Source organism: Oncorhynchus clarkii, chromosome 31, assembly GCF_045791955.1.
Source record: "Oncorhynchus clarkii lewisi isolate Uvic-CL-2024 chromosome 31, UVic_Ocla_1.0, whole genome shotgun sequence".
NCBI lineage: Eukaryota > Metazoa > Chordata > Actinopteri > Salmoniformes > Salmonidae > Oncorhynchus > Oncorhynchus clarkii.
Genome location: NC_092177.1, coordinates 18,624,316 through 18,648,134, shown reverse-complemented (window position 1 = coordinate 18,648,134; position 23,819 = coordinate 18,624,316). Strand labels below are relative to the sequence as shown.

Below are 23,819 nucleotides of genomic sequence, written 5' to 3'. Positions count from 1 at the left end.
CTTTGTGTTGACCTCGGTGGCGAGAATGGCTATTTGTGCAGATAGGTCAGTGGATAGTGACTCCACCTTAGCCAGCACAGTCTGTTCAGACTTAATGATTGCCGCCATTACCTTGGCTAGGTCGGGGGGATCAGAGTCAGTGTCCGGTGAGCCCGAGGCTTCAGTAGAGGCCTGATCTTTTGTAACTCGTGGCCGTGGTTGTTTCGACATTTCACAATGAAAAGGACAAAAATGTCAAAAAATATTGCCAAATTAGTAAATTGGATTTGATTCCAAATTAAATATTACAAAATTAACACGGTAGGGGAGATGTTGGTCAAGTATTAATAGTAAATTGTTCGCCCTGGACAGGAGCACCAAGAAAACGCACCTTCACATGTTGCTGCTTACCAGCGCCACTTCCCATTTATGCTTTTTGAGTTCATATTTTCATATAAAATCCATGAAATATAAACAGGTTAACATGTTTAAATGGAATTGTTGTGGGGAAAAACATAAAGTTGTTTTAAGATCTCTAGATCGATTAATTGAGACAAAAAAAAAAAAGTTTTTCTGTAAACACCAGGTTTGGCTGATTGCACTTTTAAGACAGTCCCTTAGCCGCCCATGCATAATATTCTCCCATTGAAACCAATATAAAGTCACTTTTTGAAAACGGAACAGAGAAGGAAAAAAAGGCTGTACCTTGCTCTCTAGCATCATCTTATTCTAGATATATCACCCTAATCATCCTAGGACCTTCTGTCGAAGAGGTATTGATTAGCAAACTGCAAATATAAAACCAATATCCAAACTGAAAACAAATTTACCGTGGTATGTTGGACTAGAACACCAATTAATAAAGATTGCTTCCTTCCCCCTCCCCTGCTTAATCTGAGTCTGCAGAAGTGATAAGACTTCATGGAAGCAATGTTAATGCTTCTACACCTGCATTGTTTGCTGTTTGGAGTTTTAGGCTGGGTTTCGGTACAGCACTTTGTGACATCAGCTGATGTAAGAAGGGCTTAATAAATACATTTGATTTGATGGAAGCAGGGATGGGACTATATAGAATTTTCTGTCAATAAATCAGAACCAAATGTACTGTCAGCAAATATGCAACGGAATGAGTTGGACCTCCCAAAGATTGCTTAAGGCAGCCAGTCTAGTCTCTTCACAGCTGCTTTGAAGAGACTACAGAAAGTCTAGCTCAGAGTTTCTCAACCTCTGGTCCGTGGACCAGCACTGGTTCCTGTGATGATGTTGGGATTGTCCAGCAAGGCCAGATTCTTATAGTGGTACTGATGCCCCCAATGGCACGTGCGAATTGTTAGAGAGCTAAGGTAATGATTAAACTAACAGGCTGCCTCTGATATCTCAAGTGATTAAAAGAACTGGCAATTGTCCATGGTGACACCCAAAGTTACGTCAGTGAGGTAGGTATCAGGAAGAAGCTTCTGTAGAAGTGTCAGGTTATTTATTATACACTAGAACTTGGTCATCATTTTTTATAACTTTTCCATATTTGTAGCAAAGTCCAATCACAAACCTCATACAGTACAGGGTGTTTTGATATTGTGCAATTAAGGTTTTCAAGAGTAAAATAAAATAAAAGTTAATGAATTAACATTTAAATAAAAAAATGTATCTTCACACACGTCTTGTAAATGAACAAATGACTGTTGAAAAGTGAAATGATGTGTTCCTTCCCCATCCCCTGGTTAATAAGAATCTGCATAAGTGATAAGACTTCACGGAAGCAGGGATGGACTATATATAATTTTCTGGAAATGAATCAGAACTAAATGTACTGTCAGCAAATATGCAACGGAATGAGTTGGACCTCCCAAAGATTGCTTAAGGCAGCCAGTGCTCTTCCAGTGTCACCACTTTGTCGAAGTAAGTATTTGCACCTCCTTCCAAGCTATTCAGACAGGTGTCATGTTTCACCAAGTCGTCTTTAACAGAATCCATCTTTGTGTTGACCTCGGTGGCGAGAATGGCTATTTGTGCGGATAGGTCAGTGGATAGTGACTCCACCTTAGCCAGCACAGTCTGTTCAGACTTAATGATCGTCGCCATTACCTTGGCTAGGTCGGGGGGATCAGAGTCAGTGTCCGGTGAGCCCGAGGCTTCAGTAGAGGTCTGCTCTTTTGTGACTCACATATTACCTCAACTAACCGGTGCCCCCGCACATTGACTCCGTAAAGGTACCCAGCTGTATATAGTCTCGCTATTGTTATTTTACTGCTGCTCTTTAATTACTTGATACTTTTATTTCTTATCCCTATTTTTTTTTAACGGCATTGTTGGTTAGGGGCTTGTAAGTAAACATTTTACTGTAAGATCTACACCTGTTGTATTCAGCGCATGTGACTAATACAATTTAATTTAATATTCACTAGAACTAAGTCATGATTTTATATGACCCTGGGTAGCCTATATAACAACTTCCTCACAATAGATATGCAGCAACCCTTATAGTACTTAACGAACAGTGAATAGATTTAGGATTTTTTTTTTATGTACAGACCATCTCTATATTTATGGGTGTTGGTGACAGGCAACATTAGGATTTGTGTAGGCTACTGCTTTCATTCACATGTAAGTATTGCACTTTACCCTATGTTATGCTCAATTTTCAATCCTCTGCCTATCAGAAAAATAGCATTATTATGATGTTGAAATGCACTTTTAATAAAGTTCGATTTGATTAGTTGGTCAGGCATATCACAGTAAATGTAGTATATTTTAGTACATTTTCAAACTGAAAGGATTAGGTCTACTGCTGTAGGTGTGTATATTTTAGCGTCTTTCTCATTGTGATTATGGTTGCAGGCTACAGGTGTGTTTGTGATAGATAGTCGTAGACATGGAGAAGCAGACTGTGGACTTTGCCAGGGACGCTTTTCTCACAGGGAGGTCCCAGCCCCTGAAGTTCAGAGTTCAACAGTTAAAGTCCCTTCAGAGGCTGATCACAGAAAGACAAGGAGAGATTGCCATAGCGCTCAAGCAGGATCTCAACAGGGTGAGTTTGAAAGTCATTGATTTTTTGTTGTTGTTGATAAATAGACATACACTGAGTGTACAAAACATTAAGAACACCTTCCTAATATTGGATTGCAAGGTGTCAAAAGCATTCCATAGGGATGCTGGCCCATGTTGACTCCAATGTGTCCTACAGTTGTGCCAAGTTGGCTCAATGTCCTTTGGGTGGTGGACCATTCTTCATACACACGGGAAACTGTTGAGTGTGAAAAACCCAGCAGCGTTGCAGTTCTTGACCAAAACGGTGTGCTTGGCACCTACTACCATAACCCGTTCAATGGCACTTAATGATTTTGTTTTGCCCATTCACCCTCGGAATGGCACACATATACAACCCATGTCTCAATTGTCTCAAGGCTTAAAAATCCTTCTTTAACCTGTCTCCATTTCCTATACAATGATTGAAGTGGATTTAACAAGTGGCATCAATAAGGGATCATAGCTTTCACCTGGATTCACCTGGTCAGTCTATGTCATGGAAAGAGCAGGTATTCTTAATGTTTTGTACACTCAAATGTATCAACAAAGGGCATATACATATACACCAAGCTTTTTAGACGTAATAAAGCCTTCATAAATCGTAATGCATTTATAAGACCTATATAGATGCTTCACAAATTATAAAAGTAACCAAGTGAATATCTGAGTTTTCATAACTTTGAGGGAGAAAAGAGGGAGATACCCCTTACCATATTAGTAAAGTCCAACCACCTACCACATTGTTTAGGCACAGAGTGTGTTGATAAGTAAATAATAACGATCCATATAGCCTCGATACAGACAGACATCACTGCCCTGTCGTTTTACAGAGCCAGTATGACACAGCCCTCTCCGAGCTGATTGGCCTGGAGAATGAGATCAGCCTGGCGGTGGGGAAGCTGTCTCAGTGGGCTGCCCCTCGCCATGTGGAGAAGAACATCATGACCTTAACAGACCAGGTGTACATCCTGCCTGAACCCCTGGGAGTGGTGCTCATCATCGGGGCATGGAACTACCCCTGGGCCCTCACTCTGCAGCCCCTGATCGGGGCCATCGCAGCTGGTATATACCCCAGGCCCTAGTTGAATTAAATTCCTTCAAATGTTCCCACTACAAGGGGAGCAGAGGGGTATACTACAAAGCAGGATCAATGAGTCACCTATGAGCCACCTAACGTTGATAAACAACCAGATATAACCACTTATTTGCTGGCTCATTATTAAAGATAACACATCTAAGTTTTTTGGTTGTTGAGTGAACTAGACCATGTCCATTTCAAGCTTATCTTTAAAAATAAAAGGTTATATACCAATATTTAATCAAGTTACCTGGCTAACTCATTGATCCTGTAATGGATGCATATTTAGTTTTCTAACTTTATCTCAGCAACCCTCTCACACACTGTTTATTCTTCCTCTACAGGGAATGCAGCAGTGGTGAAACCCTCTGAGTTGAGTGAGCACTCAGCCAGTCTCCTCAAAGCACTGCTCCCTCAATATCTGGACAAGGTCTTACATTTTGCTAACCTTGTATCAGTAATAAAATAAAACATCTAAATGTGTGGTTTTGGGGTAAACTATCACTATAATGTTGGGTTATTTTCCCTGACAGGAGTTATATCCTGTGGTGACAGGTGGAGTTCCAGAGACCCAGGAGTTGCTGAGGCAGCGTTTTGACCACATCTTCTACACTGGGAACAGCACAGTGGGGAAAGTGGTGATGGAGGCCGCAGCCAAACACCTGACCCCTGTCACCCTGGAGCTGGGGGGCAAGAGCCCCTGTTACATCGACAAGGACTGTGACCTCATCGTGGCCTGCCGGTAACAGCTATTTGCACCGTTGCTCAGCAACCCATTTTATCCATAGTCACATGGCTCATATAGAGATGTCTTGATACGTCATGTGTTTGTTTTTATAGCCGAATCACATGGGGAAAGTTTTTCAACGTTGGGCAGACGTGCATTGCCCCTGACTACATCCTGTGTGAGCCCAGCATTCAGAACAAAGTGGTGGAGGGCATCCGGAATACACTACAGGTCTGTTCCAGATCTGTCTTCCCACAGCAGAGTAGTCTATTACCATGGACAATATATCAGGGTTCTATATCTGTCTATTACACTGTATGGTTTGAGACAGCATCTAATCCTCGTTTTAGACAGCATCTAATCCTAATTTTAGACAGCATCTAATCCTCGTTTTAGACAGCATCTAATCCTCGTTTTAGACAGCATATAATCCTCGTTTTAGACAGCATCTAATCTTTGTTTTAGACAGCACCTAATTCATGTTTTAGACAGCATTTAATCCTCATTTTAGACAGCATCTAATCCTCGTTTTAGACAGCATCTAATCCTCGTTTTAGACAGCATCTAATCCTCGTTTTAGACAGCATCTAATCCTCGTTTTAGACAGGATCTAATCCTTGTCTTTTGTTAATTCCAGGAGTTCTACGGCCCGGACCCCAAATCTTCCCCAGACTACGGTCGCATCATCAACCTGCGCCACTTTAGTCGAGTGATGGGTCTGCTGGAGGGATGCAGTGTGACACTAGGGGGAGAGAGCGACCCATCACAGTGTTATATTGGTAGGGAGAATCCTTATGGGGGAGATGATTGGCTGGACTCTTGCCAAGCTTTTTTATTTATGCAATGGGTATACAAATCCATATTGAATCAATTCTGGGATTAACTTTTGTCAGTGCTGTGATGTGCCGATGTAACTGACTGTACCGTCCCTGTGAATCTGTCAATAACAATGACCTTTCCCCCCCCCCCATCTGATCCTCCAGCTCCCACCGTGGTAACGGACGTGTCTCCTCACACCAGACTTATGCAGGAGGAGATCTTCGGACCTTTGTTGCCCATAGTGACTGTTGGTGATGTGGGTGATGCAATTCGCTTCATCAACGGGAAAGAGAAGCCCTTAGCGCTGTATGTTTTTTCCTCTGACAAGAAGGTAAGCTACTACCGTTGAAACTATAGGACTCCATATTAGGAGAGTGTAGAGGATCACGCAGACTATATTATTCTTCTTTCTCTTTTTGCCAATGAGGTGATAAAGCGAATGATTGCTGAGACCAGCAGCGGCGGGGTGGTAGTCAATGATGTCATAATGCACTACGTGCTCAACTCCCTTCCTTTTGGCGGCGTAGGTAAGACCGATAACCAACAAGTATTTTAATAGTTTTGGCTAGCACATTGGTGAATTTTCCTAGTCTAATATCCTATCTTATAATGACCTCACTTGCTGCTCTCTGAACTCTGACCCCGTACAGGTCAAAGTGGAATGGGCAGGTACCACGGGAAACACACCTTCGACCAGCTCAGCCACCACCGGGCGTGCCTGATCAAGTCCTTGGGCATGGAATGCATTAACATGGCCAGGTACCCACCCCAGGACCGCTCACGTGCACGCAGGGCCAGACAGGCCATGAGGAGCTCCCTGTGTGACCAATCCAAATCCACCTTCGTGTGGGCAGTTTTGGCCACCATCTTAGCCTGTGGTCTCCTTGTCGCCCTGATTGTAATTGTAGTCATGGGTGCCAGGTAGCCCAGGTTCTCACTACTGCAACTCATCAACTGGAAATTGTTTTTTGCATCAAATGCACTTCTTGAAGTTGCTATATTGTAATGTATCATCATCAATGTATTATGTCAATAATTCTGTAATCTTACTATGAGAGGGTTTACTATCTATAGATCAACCATGATCATCTATTTTATGACCTGATGTTTCCTTTTCTGTGGTTAAAAAGTAAACAAAACAAACCCCTCAGGAGCCAGAGATGAAAAACAAATCTTTACTTTCCATTACTTCATTAGCACAGATTTACAAAAATATGTTAAATTATATGCACATGCCATGGATACACACAATATTTGAAATGTTGTTTTGAAAAGAAACAAAAAAACTTTTCAGTAACGTTATTGCTTTGTACCTTTTGTCGTTAATGATAACATAAATAACTTCAATACTAGTCTATTGACATGGCTTTGATTTGTTCAGATGAAGTCCAAGGAAATGTAACATCCAAATGTTCCTAGTAACTTCATAATCTAGTAAACTGGCCCTGTCTGGCCCTAGCGCATTAACACATTTATTAATTCAAAGAGCAAAATGGCTTGCAGATGAGCAGCCTTTCCAGTGTCTGGACTGGAGGAGGAATGAGTTTCTACATAGAATACCTGAGGGTTAGGGCTCTGACCTTGTCAGGCACTGCAGCCCAGGGAGCTTCCAGCGGTTTCCATTGTGTATGCGCAGGTCCAGCCACTCTTGCTGTGCCACGGCCAGGTAGGACTCCTGCGGGGTGGAGGCCAGCAGCTCAGGGCTCATAGAGCCCTCTGCCTGGGCCAGGGCCTGTTGACATGCAGACTGGAGGTCCATGTTCTCAAAATTATTCAGACTGCTAGACGATTGGTCCACCATATTGGCACTACTTGGACCTGACGGGTAGAAATCACAAGATTGTCAACAGGAGAAACAGGCCAAATACATTGCTGTAAAGTGTTGCAGTACGTCTGACTTGCCTGTGTGGCTTACTTTTATAATTCCACTATAGTGGGATTCAACTAAAAATCATGTTATCAATGATGAAGGCACCCCCCCTGGTGGACACTTACAGCAGCGTCTGAAGGGCTCCCAGCCCCGCGAAGGCATGTAGGGCTTGGCCATGGGCTGCTGCAGCAGGCACACGATGGCGTTGTCCACCTGGTGGAAGACCCGGAGGGAGAGCAGCCTCTGGTGGATCTCCTCTGACAGGCTGTATTCCTCAGAGCGTATCAGGTTCCGGATCAAGTCAAAGTCTTGCTTCAGCTGTAGAGCCCCCTGGATACTGCAGAGAGAGAGAGAGAGAGGAACAGAAAGGTTGGTGAATGGGTGTGTCTATCACTCCCCTTACTAGTGCCATGTTAGGAAATAACAGTAATGATAATCAGTATAATCACAGAAATAGAATCACTAGTATGGGCTTCCCAAGTCAGAGATTCTATGCCCATTGTAGTAATTGTATTTCTATGGTATTCAGCACGGTTGTATTTGCAAATCTAGAATCAGGGAATACTGTACACATACCTGAACTTGATCTTCTGCTTGAGGATGTGCTCCATCCAGGCCTCCATGAAGGCTGTCATGGCCTCTGTCAGGGCGGGGATCCGAGCCTCCTCAGGCAGGGGCTGCACCCCCTCCAGTACCTGTCCTATTACACTCTGAGCTGCAGTAGTAGCGTAATCACTAGGGCTGCTGGGGAACTCTACAGATACAATAAGATGAAGGAAAACACAAGCATCAATTATATTGGCTCCATACACAAAGTACAACAGAAAAAAACTCAAATAGTGGACATGTTTCTTATGTTTAGAATATAGGATATTTCAGTTCCATCAGTCTGTAATTTACCTGTTTTATAGTTCACTCTCCAGTGCTTTGCTGAGGGCATGGTCTGCAAAAAGATCTCCTCAGACATCCTCTTACAGTCCTTTGAGAAGATTCTGAGCACCAGTTCAGAGAATACCTTCAACAATGCAGACACTGAGTTTATTTGAGTAATAAACTCAAATCGGTTATAAGAGATGACAGGTGGAACATTGGTCTAGAAATTGACAGATTAACCATTATATTGTCCCTCACCTGTAGATCTGTGACACTCTGACTAAGCTGTGCAGCCAGCAGCTTGAGGAGATGATTTTCATTCACACTCAGGGCCTCCACATGCTGCAGTAGCCTCACCACTGATGCTCTCAGAACCTTAAAGCACAGAACACACTTATGTAAGTGCATCCCTCAATGTCAACATAGGATTTCTCACTAAAGACAAGAAGAAAGATGGAGACCACCTGAAGCAAGGCCAACATACATTCAATAGGGAAATAGAAGATGTGTCCCCCAAATGTCACCGTATTCCCTATATAGTGCACTGCTTTAGACCAGAGCTCTAGTTCAAAGTAGTGCACTATATAGGAAGCCATTTGGGAAGCATGTCAGAGTGAATCCTCACCTTGAGGTCTCCTAGGGTGACAAGCAGGAACTTGTTGAGGGACCAGGAGGAAAGGAACTGGTAGGCCTTTCTCATGACCCAGAAGGTAGAGGATCGGACGGATGCCACCACTCTGCTCAGCGATCCTATGTGAAGGGACCTCATAGTCCGAGCATTACTGTCACCTGATGAGGGATGAAAAGCAAGATGACTACCGTGTGGCCTGGTAGAATGTTTAAGAGGTAGAGAAGGAGAATGACCTAGGGATATTTGGAGGTGATTTCCAGATTAATAAGCAGTTTAAATCATATGGATATGGGGGTTAACTTGGACCAGGTGGGCTGATATAGGGGTTACCTTGGACCAGGTGGGCTGATATAGGGGTTACCTTGGACCAGGTGGGCTGATATAGGGGTTACCTTGGACCAGGTGGGCTGATATAGGGGTTACCTTGGAAGAGGTGGGCTGATATAGGGGTTACCTTGGAAGAGGTGGGCTGATATAGGGGTTACCTTGGACCAGGTGGGCTGATATAGGGGTTACCTTGGACCAGGTGGGCTGATATAGGGGTTACCTTGGACCAGGTGGGCTGAAGTTTGAAGACACTGCAGCACTGTGAGGAGTGGAGGGGACAGCTGCAGGAGTCTCTCCATGGTACATGTCATCACCATGCAGTTCTCGCGCTCAACTCCTGGAAGACATTTATCTTTCAGTCCTGAGCCCAGTGACGCACACATCACTGCAAGAGAGAAAGAAACACACACACAAAGATTAGAGGCAATACCTTAACAGAAACCAAAAACATTGTGTTGTTATATTACTATAACTACATGATGCAGATGGATGTCAAATTACAGTGTATTAAGGATGTTTTAAACACAGAAACTGACCCTCATCCCAGTGCCTAAAAGCAGTGTTGGACAGGAGCTGTAAGATGAAGTCATCAACCACTCCTCTACACTCCTCAGGGACGAGCTCTGCAAGGCATTCAACTATTATTTATTGAAAGTGTCACAGTCACACATCAACTGATTAAAAACAGGTAGCATTTGTTACCTCCTCTACAGCCATGGTTGAGCCACATCACAAGCTGGAAAACCATCTGGTCGTTCCACTGGTTAACACTGCCCAAAGGGTCTCTCTTTGGTGGCTGGTGGAAGCGCTGAATGACGGCTTTGCCAAACTCCCTCCACAGCATTGTCCTGTAATGACCAAAGAGCTCCACACAGGCCCAAGACTGGACTGACTTGGGTCTCTTTATCTCCTGCCTGGCCTCATCTGTGGGTGAAGACTCTCCCTCAAAGCACCTGGGAGAATGTTCTGGGGTGTTGGTACACTCCGGCCTGGGTCTGTTGGGGATGTGTGGAGCCATCAGGTCTGTGGAGGACACCAGGGCCTGGAAGAGAATCTCTAGAGACTTTCGGTCCTGACGGATAAAGGCTATAAAGGGGAGATCAGAGGACCAGGAACAGGGTTTTCCCAACCTGGATTCATCTGAAGAGGGCCCAGGGAGGTTCTCCAGTGTGAGCCCATCAGGACTGGGCTCTGAGGGGTGTAGAGGGGAAAGCAGCGGGAATAACAGTTCTAATTTCTCCCACGTAGGGGCTGGGGCTCCAGTGTGCAGGGCCTGGGAGTGGAGGAAGCTCTGTTGGGAAGCCCATTGGTACAGCTGCTCTGCCGCGATCTGCCCCCTGTGCTCTGCCAGTATCCTCATCAGTTCAACCACTGGGAACGGTGCAGGAAGGCTACCCCTCCGGGTGGGCTGCCTACTAGACAGCCCAGGCCAGTCAGACAGCTGCAGGGTCTGAGTTCTCCACCGCGAGCCTCTATACTGGACTCTCTGCTCCTCCAGTACCTGGTTAAAGACCTCTGCCCCAGCCAGCAGGTCTTCTAAGGCATCTCTAGGCACCCTGGCCAGCTGAGCTGATGCCAGAGCGGAGAGGGCTGTATAGATACAACGTTCCATCAGAACCAGGGCCTGCAGTCCCAGCACTCTCAGTGTCCGCCGCATGACAGCAAGGGTCTCTGTCCTCTGGAACAGAACAGTTCTCAGCCAGATGTCAGACTGGGCTTTGGCACATAGAGCATCCCAATGGCTCACGTGGATACGTAGTTCCTGGCACAGGCCTCCCATCCCAAAGCTCCAGGCAGAGTTTGGTCGCTCCAGGACTCGACTCCTGTCCATCAACAAACCTAGCTCCCGCTCCAGCAGGCTAGTCAGTTTGTCAACGTACACAGTGGTGACTCTGGTGCGCCGGGCATACTCATGGAGGAAAAGGAGCTGAGCCCGCTGTTCCAGTAGGTACTGCAGCTGCCCATAGTGATGGCTGATGGTAGCGGCTGGAGGGTGGTGGTAGAAACTGCCCTCTGTAGCGAGGCCCCTGACGCAACTCTGCAGCTGGCCTGTCCGTGGCCCCCGCAACACTTGGCACTGTGGACTGAGACCCAGCATGCCCTGGTCTAGCCGCTGCAGCCTGCTAGACGACTGAGAGGTGAGGTTCTGGCACGCTACAAAGGTATCCCGGTTCTCAAATTCCCACATATCATCACTTTTCTGCCTCAGTAGCCACCTCAGGCTGGGGTTGAAGCGAGTCCTCAGCAGGGCCTCCGCCCTCTGCAGAGACTTGGTGAAGGGGCAACTCTGGGACCAAGAAGCTGAAGATGACAGGAGTATAGTGCTACTGTAATGCCACACAAACAGCATTGTCCTCTTATCAATTTGTTTCTATTTACATAGCTCAGGTGTTAACTATCAAAACAGTAACAAAGAAGGTGTTGCCCATACCATCAAGCTTGTCCTTTGAAAGAAAGTCATCATCTGACAAAGCATTTAGTCTCTTCTGAAATAAGATGGTTCAGAGAATGGTCAATAATAAAACCATAACTTAATGTTTTTTAAATTGACTTAAGCATACCACAAAATATTTAATTGAGAATGTTAGTCACTTACCTGTTCATCTTCAGAAGAAAAGGGTTCTGGGTTCTCATTCACAGGGGATGTCTCTGTTTTATCTGGATGAAGACAAAGAGTAGTATCAAACCACGCAACAGTGTTCCTATTCTGAAACAGAACACGAAGTAACAATAAACTACGTATTCACAATCACAATGTCAGTGTAGACGTTAGGGAACAGAGAAGGTTACCTCCTGCCTTGTCCAAACCTCCCTGCCCCTCTATTTCCAGAGCGGTCCCATTCTGGGTCACCTGGTAGGTGCATAAAATCTGAGCCATATCAAAACAGGACGCAGCATTCAGGGGTCTTTCCCAAAATGGCTCACATTGCTGTTGGAAACAACGTTATTAATCAAATGCCCTCATAGTCAGAATAAATATACACATTTCCAGGAAACAGCACTGAGCATTAACGTTACTCAAGGTAACATGATCACCCTCTTTACATTTCGTATTCAGGTTACGTCTAGCTCTTAAACTTTAGCGATGAGGTCAAGCTCGCCTGCTGATGTTTTCTGATAGTATTCCTTGACAAGCTGTCGCCACCACACTCCCTAACATGGTAGCTACGCGTTGGCCATCTGAAAAGTATAGGGTACTTACTGCCATAATAAAACGGCAATAACACAATACCTGTGAAATCAGTATCCGACGTAAAGGCCCAGTAAGAGAACCCCATTTAGCTGGCTAGTAAGTCTATGCTTCCTCTTCTTGACACCTAGCGTTGGCAAGTTCATTTGTCAACATTGCTTTTTACTCCACGTTGCTTGCCACTCTTGCTAGCAAATATTTTCTAGTTAGCAAGCGATGGCCAAATTGAAGAAATTAGCATCCATTGTTGCTAACTACCGTTAAAGGTAATAAAACAAACATCACATTTGTACTTGAATACTTCCGTGTTTCACATCACCACTTGCTGTGAGGATTACAGCAGTCAACTGTTAGCAATTTAGCCAATCCTATTTTGAGTTTTAATCCTAGTGCTCACGAAAGTAGCGGGTTTGGTCCACGAATAGCATTGCTAGCTCAAAGCTAGCTAACCATCATGAGATACAAACAGCCAATGAAAAGAGAGCGTCCCTTGTTATGGTTAATACGGGGCGGAGCTATGGCGCTCGTCCACATAGATCAATTGCTCATTCATGCTTCCGATAATCACTAAGTAATAAGCATTAATGTACTATGAAAAACTAACTGAGAACATATACATTTCGCAGCTACAGCCAGGCAGAACAATGAGAATGCATATACAGAAAACTGATCATAGACTAAAATAACCTTGACGCATAACTTCATTTATTTTTTAAAAACTGCCTATAAAAATCTCAATGCCAACATAACCCTTCAAAATATAGTACAACATTGTATTTCAAAACAATTTACACAGGCTGCCAAATTCTGATATTTTTTTCTAATTGGTCATTTTTATTTACCACATCAGATCTTTTTCAGAGCTGATCTGAGAGAGAAGAAAAAGATCTGATTTGGCCTGCCTGTCTAAACGCAGTCAAATTTACACTCCCAACTACTCACAATAAATTTATTTTCTTAACATAAAGTCATTAACAATTATAAAATGCAAGCATCCACAGCACAACATAAGAAAATTGTAACTATATACAATTCAGGTCACTGACTTGAATTTAATCATGAATTTATCCTGGAATTTTAATTAAGCATTCAATAATTTTTTTCCTGCTAGGGTGATCGCCATGGATTGTCTTTCAATGCACAACAGTTAGGCCATGTCAAGATCAACTGATGCATCTATTTTCATCATCTTGCTGGGAGTCCCTTGGCAGGAGTCCTAGAACACAAAAAAAAAATCTAGTTTAGTTTTATACTGAAAAAATGCAGCACAAAGTCACTCCAATTGTGTTTGATAAGAGTCCAACAGTGCTTCCCAAAATTGCTTTTGAACATGGACCAATAGTTGTCTTCAAACATGCCAAGACTGGTTAAAGAACATACCGGTTGAGACGAAGAGGCATTGCTGACTTTAAGAGGCTGTGCGCTCGAGTCTGAATCCAGCTCAGGGAAGTCCAGCTCAATATCCATGACATCATCCAAGTCAACCTCCTCTCTAAATGATACATGAAACAAAGAACAACTGTATTACAAACTTGGTTTGAGTAAGCCATCTGGCACAAAGGTGTCCTCTCATGAAGGATTTTCCCTGAAACTAGGTAGATACATTTTTTCTACAGGATGGCTTTAACATATTTCCCAAATCCAATTTCAGGAGAACAACTTGTGCTTACAATTGAAGGACTATATCAAAGGGAGTATAAAGTTCAATGGCATAAAAACATAATATATATATACATTTTTTTTCTTGATCGTTTTAAATGCCAGGATAATTTGAGGGGCTTACATGGCCTGCAGCTCACTGCCTTCCAGGGCTGGGGGATCCCACGCGTGAATCTTCACCTTCCACAGCTTAATCTGCTGGTCCCATGAGCGCCGGCTGTACTTCTTAAACTTGTTGGGAGTCTTAGGATGAACTCCCGGCTGCCTCAAGTGCCTTGCAAAACAATGGAAAACAAATGGGTTAATATTAACTTTGATCTATTAGGGTGGTAGCTGAATGAAAACCAACACTATTTTACTCACTTGGGTACTTCCTTGATGTATCTGTCGTAGGCGAGTGTGTTCTTCCCGTAGGTGATCTGTTTCTGCCTCCTCATCAGGACTTCCTCGTCCTCCTCCATGACCTCACCGGGGACAGGAGAGTCTCTGGACTCTGAGCTGAAGACAGGAAACAGATTAATGAATGAAATGCAATGAATGGATGTACCCTGAGTGCCAGTCTGTTTGTGCTATCATGCCAACTCCTTGTCACACACATTGTTTGTTTGGCTTGACAATGAGCGAGCAATGGAGTTGGCAAGAGCACAAAAATCTGGGACCAGGCTCATGCGAAACACAGTATGAGACATACATTTTCAAACATACCTCCCAGAAGAGTTCTTTCGTTCCCTTGGACCAAAATCTGATGTTAGTATCCTCCGCCTGTAACTAAAAGAAACAATACCATAAGCAATTGAAAGCTTTTACAAGCACATTTAACTAAAAGGGGAAACTCCGCAGTGACTGCTGACCGTTGCATATCCCGACGGACACTTGAGCGCCTTTCGTCAGTCTCCACTTCACTCCCCCAATCCGCGCATCTAGGAACTGGACCTTCACTTTCAGGAGTGGTAAAACTGAAAGAGGAATGAAATGTACAGTTATTACGAGATTCCTCTCCAGAAGATGTCTCAAAACACCTTAAGTTGGAGATGGCTGATGGTGTGAAAAAGACATTAAACAACACCATACATTTTAAATTGTTTGTTTTTAACAGCATTATTCAGGGTGACATACATGGGGCACATTTGCATCTAGCAACCATCTGTCAACCTAGCTATTGTTCTCAAACGCTTCCCTCATTTATGTGTTACAGGGCAGTCTACTTAATTTATGGTTGTCAAGGTCTACATCCCAAATTGCTTGTCCCTATAAAGTGCACTATAAAGAAACCATAGGGCTCTGGTCAAAGTAGTGCACTATGTAGGGAATTGGGTGCCATTTGGGAAGCAAAAAAGGGCTCAACAGAAAATCTACCTAAAATATTGGTTTGATAACTGGGCAGTGTGAATCTTATCTTACCTAACAGGTCTGTGGTTAGCATTCATCTTCAGATCACTGGTACCGGTTGAGTCCAAGTCCCCATTTGATCTCATACTGCCATCAGCTCCCCGTTTCCGGCAGTTGGACCACCTTGAAGGGCCCCTATTCCTAGAAACAATGATATATGGATCAACAAGACTGAAAGATCATGCCATTGTCAAGAACATCATTTTCCCGAAGAACTTAACATTAAAACAGTACTAAAAATGCCTTGTTCCCTTTGATTTAGTTGATTATTGTCAATCACTACAGACTCAGTGGAGACACTAGTAGGTACACTAGTTGACTATTGATGAGATATTTCAAGCACAGTACAATAGCTGCTTCGGCGCCATAGGATGCATGAGCGCGAAATGTTTTGCTAGTCAACCAACGTTACTATAGCTAGCTAGCAAGCTAGCTAACGTTAGTAGCTAGTTAGCTGTTGCATTAAAACCAGTTACATTAGCTAGCTACATTTTAAGGGAAATTAGTTGTTATAAAGTTGGTTGGCTAGCTAACGTTAGTTAGATAAACAAATTATTTGCACTTTCTATTTAGCTACTGTAACTAGTTAAGGCAAGTTAGCGAGCTATTGTTAGCTGATTAGCTATCCAGCAGTAAACTTAGCTAGCTAACACCTGATCAAAATAAAGGTTAGGTGTCTAGCAAACGCTACGTTACTGTACGTAGCAAAACTAGTCAAGAATGCATAAGCCAGCAATGCAATAAATGCTCACATACTTATAACACGATAGGAAACATACATTAGCTGGAAAAGCGTACCTAGAAACAATTAGCCAGCTAGCTAACCAGACCAGCAACAATTCCGTATTTCGCGGGAGAAGACTGGCGCGAGAGAAAGCGAAAATAGATTTTTAAATACATTTTTGTTGCTAAATTACTTACAAACTCATGACAACTCACCTATTTTCATCTCCGTTATATTCAGCATTGGTGCGTCTGGATTTGTGGCGAAAAGACATTTTTTTCTAAACTTACAGAGGAACGAAGGGCTTGTAGCTACTTCCCTTAAAGCAGAGATCTTTTGATTTTGATGTGAACGCGCCAAAGCTAAGGAATGGCGCTTCCCTGACGTCAGTCAACAATTGAAGAATTAATTTCGCATGGCCCGGTGCCCAGGGAGTGTGGAGATATCGGTTAAGGACCAATGGAATTGTCTAATTTCGCAAGCTCTGCTGTTCCGGGGCACCGTGCCATGTACAAACGAACATGCCCGTTGTTGTCACGTGATAGAAGGGGAGGGATTTGACGCGCTTGTTTACAAAACCACAGATGGAACAGTGGTGGTTTAGTTATAAATATAGGCATATATTTAGGGAGCTAGGCAAACTTTTAGAATATTATACAACATACAAAGAGGCGCCCTATACATTCTGTTACATAGCATTGTTTAAATATTCCTCGTGTGATGGTGAGCTAACATGGCTGCCATAGAATGTTGTAGTGTCATGTAAATGCGTCATAATGCTCATTCTAGACAATCCGTTTTATAGCATTTTTTTATTGTGTATATTCCCCATGTACTGTTAATGTGCAGCTAACGCCACGTCAATGCGCTATACTAGGAAAATCCGAAATTTCCAAATGTTTTAACTGGTAGTAGTTATATACGTGCTGCGTTCAACAAATCAGCAAGTCGGAAATGTCGCGGCATAACATGGCTAGAATGTTGAAGCGTCGTTAATACATCATAATGCAGAAACCGCATTGGCCCAACTGTCTATTGATGCATTCAAGACAACTGGGACCTCTGAAAAAACGGGGTCAAATCATGTCAGTGACCTTCTGGTCAGAAAGTTAGAGGTCTACAGAAATGCCAGAATTTTCGACATGAAACTCCCACTTAATTGGTAATTAGATACGTATGCATACATTTCAGTTTTCTAGATCCGACTACCACGTGAATGCGGAATCATCTTTGCATCTGGGACAGCATGGGCAGCGTCAATGAGTAGAAACAAGGTTCTGTACGATTGGCTGATCCCTCCTGATGACCCGATTGGACATGACTCCAGCAGGGTCACCAGGAAAGATCAGCCAATGAAGTTGGACGTCTCGCCCTGTTGACCACATTAAAATTGTGGAAGCCCCAATGGCGCTGCCCATGCTGATAACAGCATTTAGTCCGCTAGAGGGCTCTATCATTCTCTATGGTTAAAAAAATAATTTTCCCAGTTTGAGCTCGTTTTTTTTATCGAGCTCCCAGTTGTCTTGAACGCACTGAAGTCGGACATTTCCGAGTTCAAAATTGTTTTAAACACGGCGCTAACACATGTTCTGCTTATACATTTCGTTGATAAAAAAAAAACGAATGTTGCCGCGTTCAAAACAACTGGGATCTCGGAAATCTGTGACTTACAACTTCAGTGCGTTCAAGACAACTAGAAACTAAAAAAAAACGAGCACCAACTGAGAAAATTTAGAATGTTCATCCAAATCGGAAACTCCGGCATCTTTCTAGTACTCCGTCGTTCTGACTTGAATATCCCTGACGTCATGATTTGTCCCCAAGTTCCCAGTGAATGCGCCATTACTGTTGATTGCCACAAAGAGGCGCCCAAGACCGTCATGGTGGATCACTAGGCCTACTGATCAATGAAGTTAAGTAATTTCCTCATCCATTCTCGGTATTGTTACAAACATGTTTTGTGGCAATTCTCACACAACAATTCTTAACCTTTTTGTTCCCAGGTCAGGTTAGTTAATTTTCTGTTGACAAATCCTCATCGAAATGTGGTATCAAGCAGTGGACATTCAGCAACAAACAAAACAAATTAGAGGGTAGCTATATTTTAATAAAGGAAACATAATTGTGAAATTAAGTATATGGCAATTTTAAAAACCATGTACCACATCAGTTTTCCCCATGTCATCAACTGACTACTTCATTAATTATATTTTCATAGCCCTACTTGACAAAGTTCCCTAATTGCATAACAGACCGATGAAAGACTGATAACACAAAGATGAACAAAATGTTTCCATTACAGCACCCTTGAAAAAGAGAGTAAAACAGAATAAAGATATGTTGTGCCGCACTGTCCAGAGCCTACTACATTTTGCCCCATTTGAGTCTCATCAGAACGATCAACTGGAAGATGTAGAAAACCACAAGGTAATTCAAGGGGCAGACAAACGTTTAGGCGCAAGTGACTCAGCGATATGACGTAGGTGCACAAAGTAAACAGCATAGTGGGTTGATTTCCACAACAACTACGAGCATTGACTCACGAGGCTAAACTTCTCAGCTGTTTTGGTTCGTACCTACCACTCTAACAGTGTGACACGAACACGTGCACATGCACAGATACTGTGCGAGTCTTGCATCTCGCTCATCGCAATATCATCGGTGCTGCTCATGGAAACATCATTTTGCTGAGACTAAATTTAACTTCTACTTAGCAATCTACCCAGCTTTAAAGCTCAAAGTTCATGTTGTAGCCATATTGTGCAGGGAAAAATATTTTATCAAATCAAAAATCATGAAGAGCAAAGTTAGAACAAAACTAGAATATGCCAAGGTTTCCCATAGCAGAGTAATGGCACTAATGATGCAATAGAGACAAGGCACAATTAGAAAAGTAATCACAAGGGCTATCTGATGCACATCGCACCAAACCACCAGCAGATGCATATCTTTAGAATTGACTGAGAGGAAAACAGTATTGAGTGATCAGGGGACAATGCAGACATCCAGGATGCAGAACTTGGCCCTACAAGTGGGGCAAGGCACTCTGTTGCCCAACCAGGTCTCAGGTTTCTGCTGGTCCTGGCGGCTGGCAAACCATTTGCCCATACAGGTGAGACACCACATGGGTCTACAGTAGCACTGCTGGCACTCTCCTTCACCCTCCTCCTGGCATAGCCGTAACAGTTTGGTGTTGGCGGGCACCTGCATGCAACCAATGCAGGACTCCAGCTCCTAAGAACAGAGGCAGAGAAATATTGGGCATGATATTTCTAGTTTCTACTACACTGAGCAGAACACATTTTTTCATGACCATTTATCAAGCATGTTGGGAGAATTCATTTAAAGGTAGACTCAGCAAAATTATGTTGTCACGAGCAACACTGGAGATTGAGGTGAGCGCTTTGCGCTCACACAGTCAAAGGGGGATACCAAGTCAGTTGTACAACAATGCCTTCAACTGAAATGTGTCTTCCACATTTAACCCAACCCCTCTGAATCAGAGAGGTGTGGGGGGCTGCCTTAATCGACATCCATGTCTTTGACGCCCAAGGAAAAGTGGGTTAACTGCCTTGCTCAAGAGCAGAACAGATGTTTACCTTGTCAGCTCGGGGATACGATCTAGCAACATTTCGGCAACTGGCCCAGCGCTCTAACCACTAGGCTACCACACACGGTATGTGCACAGGTTCACTTCACGTTGTGTCGTTTACTTTCTGCATCATATCGCTGAGTCTACCTTTAATGTTGAATACATTAAATGGTTCACCCATAGACAATATAACATGGGGGCACCTGTCCGCTTGTCAGCTGGTAGACTTGGTTCATTTCCACCTGGGATTTGAATGTTTCCAAGAAGAGGTCACTCATAGTCTGGTGAATGACCACGTTGGCAGCGTTCCTGATTGGTGCATGCAGCTTCTCTCGCAGTTCTGCATATTCTGTTGAATTGAGCCTATGCAGGTGCATAATTCAGAACTGAGTATTTCACATACATAGTACAACAGCATTATGCATCAGAAAAACTATATTTGCATTAAACAGGTGTTACAATGGGAAATAAATATGGTAGTTCTATTTAAGGTTTTGAAAGGGGTTGGCATTTACGGTTTACTTCTCAAATGAGCTGACAAGACAACAGCAAGCTTAGCCTATAGCTTAGCCTATAGCTCGTGTTAGCTACTGTACCTTATGTCAAAGGGCTTGACGCTGGGGTTGATGCTAGCGACCCGGAGTGTCAGGATCTGAACAGGAGTGGCTGAGTCAGGGGAGAGCTGGTGTTGCCTTGAGTCTGTGACTGTCAAGTGAGTGTCTTGCTGCAGTGCAATATGTACATAATAGGTAGTGACCTTCATGATCCAGGTGTCGGTGATGAGAACCCTTGCACCAGGGGCACCCGTTGCAAACTTGTCAATGCGGCGAAATTCTGTGTTGACAGAGGAGGCAACTGCCCCCCAGCCGGACTGGGGCAATGCATGGGCTTTAAGGTTCTGCGATATTGGATGATTTCCCCATTTGTGCCGAGACCAGTAGATGACGAGCACCCAGCTAAAGAGCTGAAGAGCCAGTGACAATGTGAAGAAAGCCCTCCAGCCATCACTTATTAAGTGAACATAGGCCAGATACTTTTCTGGAGCAGCTATGCACATTCCCATGTAGTACCCTGTTGGATACGGAACAGAAAGTTTGCTCAAATGTCTATAAACTTGACGTTTGAATGATGTCGCTAGCTACTAGCTAGGCAGAATTATCACAGATAAAAGAGACTAGCTATACTATAGTAAAAAACAACAACAATACAATCAGTTAGTATGAATGATCACTTGACAGGACAGTGATCAATGTGGGTATTGCATGTCAATAGCTATTTTTCACTAGGCCCCTGGCAGCTAGTTAGCTGCTAGCTAAGTGACTTACCAAGTGGCAAAGTTGAATGAACTAGTAAAGTGACGCTCGTTCTCCTCACATGATATTGAATGAAACCAATATCTTCACTTCCAAGCCATCCTGAAAACAGATTTTGCACGGTGAAACCAGCTGATCGAAATTCATTTGGTGTGAATACAAAGCAAAACGCTAATACTATGTAGGCTAAAGAAAACGTTACTTCTGGCCGATCCATGTTACCAATGTATTTGTATCTAGTTAAGCTAACAGTCTAGCTAATTTTATTAACACATTAGCTAGCTAGAACTGAATAGGAAGAAACCAGACCAAAAAATGACAACATCCTGTGCCACGACTTTCGCTATCCCCTGAATTTTCAAAATAAAAGTCGGGTGCTGCAGTCCAAACAAGTTATTTCTTCCCTTTCATTTAGGGGAATCCCCGTTGAAACCGGTTGCAGTTTGATTTCCATCTTAAATGAAGGTCCAATTCACTAACTTTGCCCCCTCTGCCCTCGATTTAGCTCACTTATGGTTGATATGACCCACAATTCAATGCAAACTGTAGTTAAGCGTCCTACTCCGGTGGCCGCGAAGTGTCACATTTAATCAAGGTAGCTAGCTTTTAGGAATACTAAAATGTATTGGCATAAACGACCAAACTAAAAAACGATCTAGCCAGCTATGGGTAACTGTAGCTAGTTGTCTGACACGAGTGCAAGCTAGCTACGTTAGCTTGCTAGGTACATTCATAGCTTTAAGTTGGTTGTTTTTAAGCTCAACTTCTAAGATTTCCACCAAGGACTTTGTCTCTCTGATCATCACTCTCCCTTGTTCTAAGGGCTCCCCAGTGGTGCAGTGGTCTAAGGCACTGCATCTCAGTGCAAGAGGCGTCGCTGCAGTCCCTGGTTTGAATCAAGGCTGCATCACATCCGGCTGTGATTGGGAGATATCTATTTTCCTGGACTTCCTATAGGGCAGCGCACAATTGGCCCGGGGTAGGCTGTCATTGTAAATAAGAATTTGTCCTTAACTGACTTACCTAGTTAAATAAAGGTTACATTTTTTTTTAAATTGCTTGGGCAAGGGACATTTAAGGTACACTCAGACGTGACGATGTAAAACGTTATTCAAGGGCTGAGGGTTTAGCGCTGACAACCATGAGTTTGGACGGCAGCCTGGGTTTCGCAACAAACTTCTTCTGTGCATTTTATGGCACACTACAAACCAAAAAGCTGTACTGGGTTAAAAAAAAAAAAGGTAAAATAAAACCCATATGTGATAGGGAAACCTAACTTAATCAACCCCAAATAAAACAAAAAAACACATTGACAACACAAAAAACCCTACTTCTTCCTTCCTTCAAATCTCCATATCTTTCTTCTCGGGCTCTATGACCTGAGAGGGTGGTACGGCTTTTGACAATACTCCATGCAACCCCTCCGCCGAGAACTCTTTCAGAGCCAGGAACCGTTCCGCCGCATCCACAATATCTATTTTCCTGGACTTTCTCTCCACCTTGGGAGTGCCATTAATCACCATAGCTATAAATACCACAAAGTCCACCTGCTTAACCTTGAACATATCTGGGTCCTGCTGTTGAAGGGCAACCCCTGCAGCCTTCAGTGAAGACCTATCCACCACCATGGACTCTTCAGGAGAACCATTTGAATCCTCAACCCTTTTAACAGGAGCTGCATATGAAATGCTCTGAACAGCCCTGACTTTGGACACCTCATTCTCTTTCACCCTTGTTGGGCATTCCAAAGACATGACTTCATGGTTACCACCACAATTGCAACATGTCACATTTTCATCACTCTTAAAACACATGATATGATCTTTTGCAAAACTTGAACATCTCGGTTTCTCCATTCTGCAAACACTTGAAACATATCCAAAAGCTTTACAATGATGGTCTTGGAACAGATGTTCTGGCTTGGTAGTTTATATATCCCAAATGCACTTGAGTAAGGAGAGACTCCATATTAAAAAACACAAGAACAGATAGTCTACACTTTTTCTTCATCCACCACATGATTCATCCGACGAGCATCATTCATTCCAGGAATATTTTTAATGACTGCAAGATATTACCCCCTTGAGGGATGCCCTGTTCCGAAGAGGCACACAGGACACATCAAACTTATCAAACCGGGTGAGAGGCAGAACAGAGTCAAAAAGGACAGGGGAACTACGATTTTTGATTGAACAGAGTCAAAAGGACACCGTTAATGAGATGGGGAAAGCACAGAAGGCCACAGACCTTCAAATGGAAGAGCTGCACCAGGAGGTAATGCAGTACTTTCCCTTCTGGACAAATCTTCTGCACCTCCCTTAGGTTTTACCTCTGCCACTGGCTTGGCCAGTAAGGGAATAGGAACAGGTAGCACTACAAAAGCCCCTCTGAAGATACTGTTAAACAACAGAACTCCCGCTGCCACTGTCATGCCTCCTCTAGAGCTTTCCCTCCCTATCAAACTTATTTTCCCCACTTTTGGCAGCCCAGAAGATGATGTTGATCCACTGTTTTTCTTATCTAAGTGTAATTATTTTCTTTCTATCCGGCCCCTTACTGACTTGGAGGCTCTTGCCACCCTCCGCAGTGTTCTCTATGGTACAGCAAGAGACTGGTGGGAG

General features: G+C 43.5%; 4 protein-coding genes across 8 annotated transcripts; 1 reads left to right on the top strand and 3 right to left on the bottom strand.

Annotated features, from left to right (window-relative positions):
• The first annotated feature begins 1,805 nt into the window (after window positions 1–1,805).
• On the top strand, window positions 1,806–6,817 carry LOC139390611 (aldehyde dehydrogenase, dimeric NADP-preferring-like). Of its 2 annotated transcripts, none has more exons than XM_071137851.1 (10): window positions 1,806–1,878; window positions 2,818–3,007; window positions 3,837–4,068; window positions 4,429–4,514; window positions 4,618–4,826; window positions 4,925–5,042; window positions 5,449–5,590; window positions 5,795–5,961; window positions 6,058–6,157; window positions 6,281–6,817. In XM_071137851.1, exons 2-10 carry the CDS (start codon window positions 2,852–2,854, stop codon window positions 6,553–6,555), a joined length of 1,485 nt encoding a protein of 494 aa, XP_070993952.1. In that variant the 5' UTR covers window positions 1,806–1,878; window positions 2,818–2,851; the 3' UTR covers window positions 6,556–6,817. The 2 variants fall into 2 exon arrangements, with proteins under 2 accessions (XP_070993952.1, XP_070993953.1); XM_071137852.1 differs by lacking the exon at window positions 1,806–1,878 and adding an exon at window positions 1,910–2,583.
• On the bottom strand, window positions 6,792–12,968 carry LOC139390610 (coiled-coil domain containing 142). 3 transcript variants are annotated; one of them, XM_071137848.1, is made up of 13 exons: window positions 12,564–12,968; window positions 12,122–12,260; window positions 11,928–11,989; window positions 11,763–11,817; window positions 10,034–11,632; window positions 9,868–9,954; window positions 9,552–9,716; window positions 8,999–9,162; window positions 8,632–8,748; window positions 8,401–8,515; window positions 8,077–8,254; window positions 7,626–7,837; window positions 6,792–7,448 (listed from the first exon to the last, which is right to left on the bottom strand). In XM_071137848.1, the coding sequence occupies exons 2-13, from the start codon at window positions 12,207–12,209 to the stop codon at window positions 7,198–7,200; spliced, it is 3,093 nt and encodes a 1,030-aa protein (XP_070993949.1). In that variant the 5' UTR covers window positions 12,210–12,260; window positions 12,564–12,968; the 3' UTR covers window positions 6,792–7,197. The 3 variants fall into 3 exon arrangements, with proteins under 3 accessions (XP_070993949.1, XP_070993950.1, XP_070993951.1); XM_071137849.1 differs by having other exon boundaries at window positions 8,999–9,123; window positions 12,564–12,940; XM_071137850.1 differs by lacking the exons at window positions 12,122–12,260; window positions 12,564–12,968 and having other exon boundaries at window positions 10,034–11,658; window positions 11,928–11,983.
• Window positions 12,969–13,204: 236 nt separating this feature from the next.
• On the bottom strand, window positions 13,205–16,810 carry LOC139390612 (stem-loop histone mRNA binding protein). 2 transcript variants are annotated; one of them, XM_071137854.1, is made up of 8 exons: window positions 16,509–16,810; window positions 15,582–15,710; window positions 15,032–15,136; window positions 14,886–14,948; window positions 14,544–14,678; window positions 14,305–14,454; window positions 13,902–14,013; window positions 13,205–13,737 (listed from the first exon to the last, which is right to left on the bottom strand). In XM_071137854.1, the coding sequence occupies exons 1-8, from the start codon at window positions 16,565–16,567 to the stop codon at window positions 13,669–13,671; spliced, it is 822 nt and encodes a 273-aa protein (XP_070993955.1). In that variant the 5' UTR covers window positions 16,568–16,810; the 3' UTR covers window positions 13,205–13,668. The 2 variants fall into 2 exon arrangements, with proteins under 2 accessions (XP_070993955.1, XP_070993956.1); XM_071137855.1 differs by having other exon boundaries at window positions 14,886–14,942; window positions 16,509–16,662.
• A 1,569-nt stretch (window positions 16,811–18,379) lies between these two features.
• On the bottom strand, window positions 18,380–22,123 carry LOC139391115 (transmembrane protein 129, E3 ubiquitin protein ligase). Its single transcript, XM_071138649.1, has 4 exons — window positions 21,211–22,123; window positions 20,482–20,956; window positions 20,089–20,248; window positions 18,380–19,527 (listed from the first exon to the last, which is right to left on the bottom strand). The coding sequence occupies exons 1-4, from the start codon at window positions 21,413–21,415 to the stop codon at window positions 19,279–19,281; spliced, it is 1,089 nt and encodes a 362-aa protein (XP_070994750.1). The 5' UTR covers window positions 21,416–22,123; the 3' UTR covers window positions 18,380–19,278.
• Between the last annotated feature and the right edge of the window lie 1,696 nt (window positions 22,124–23,819).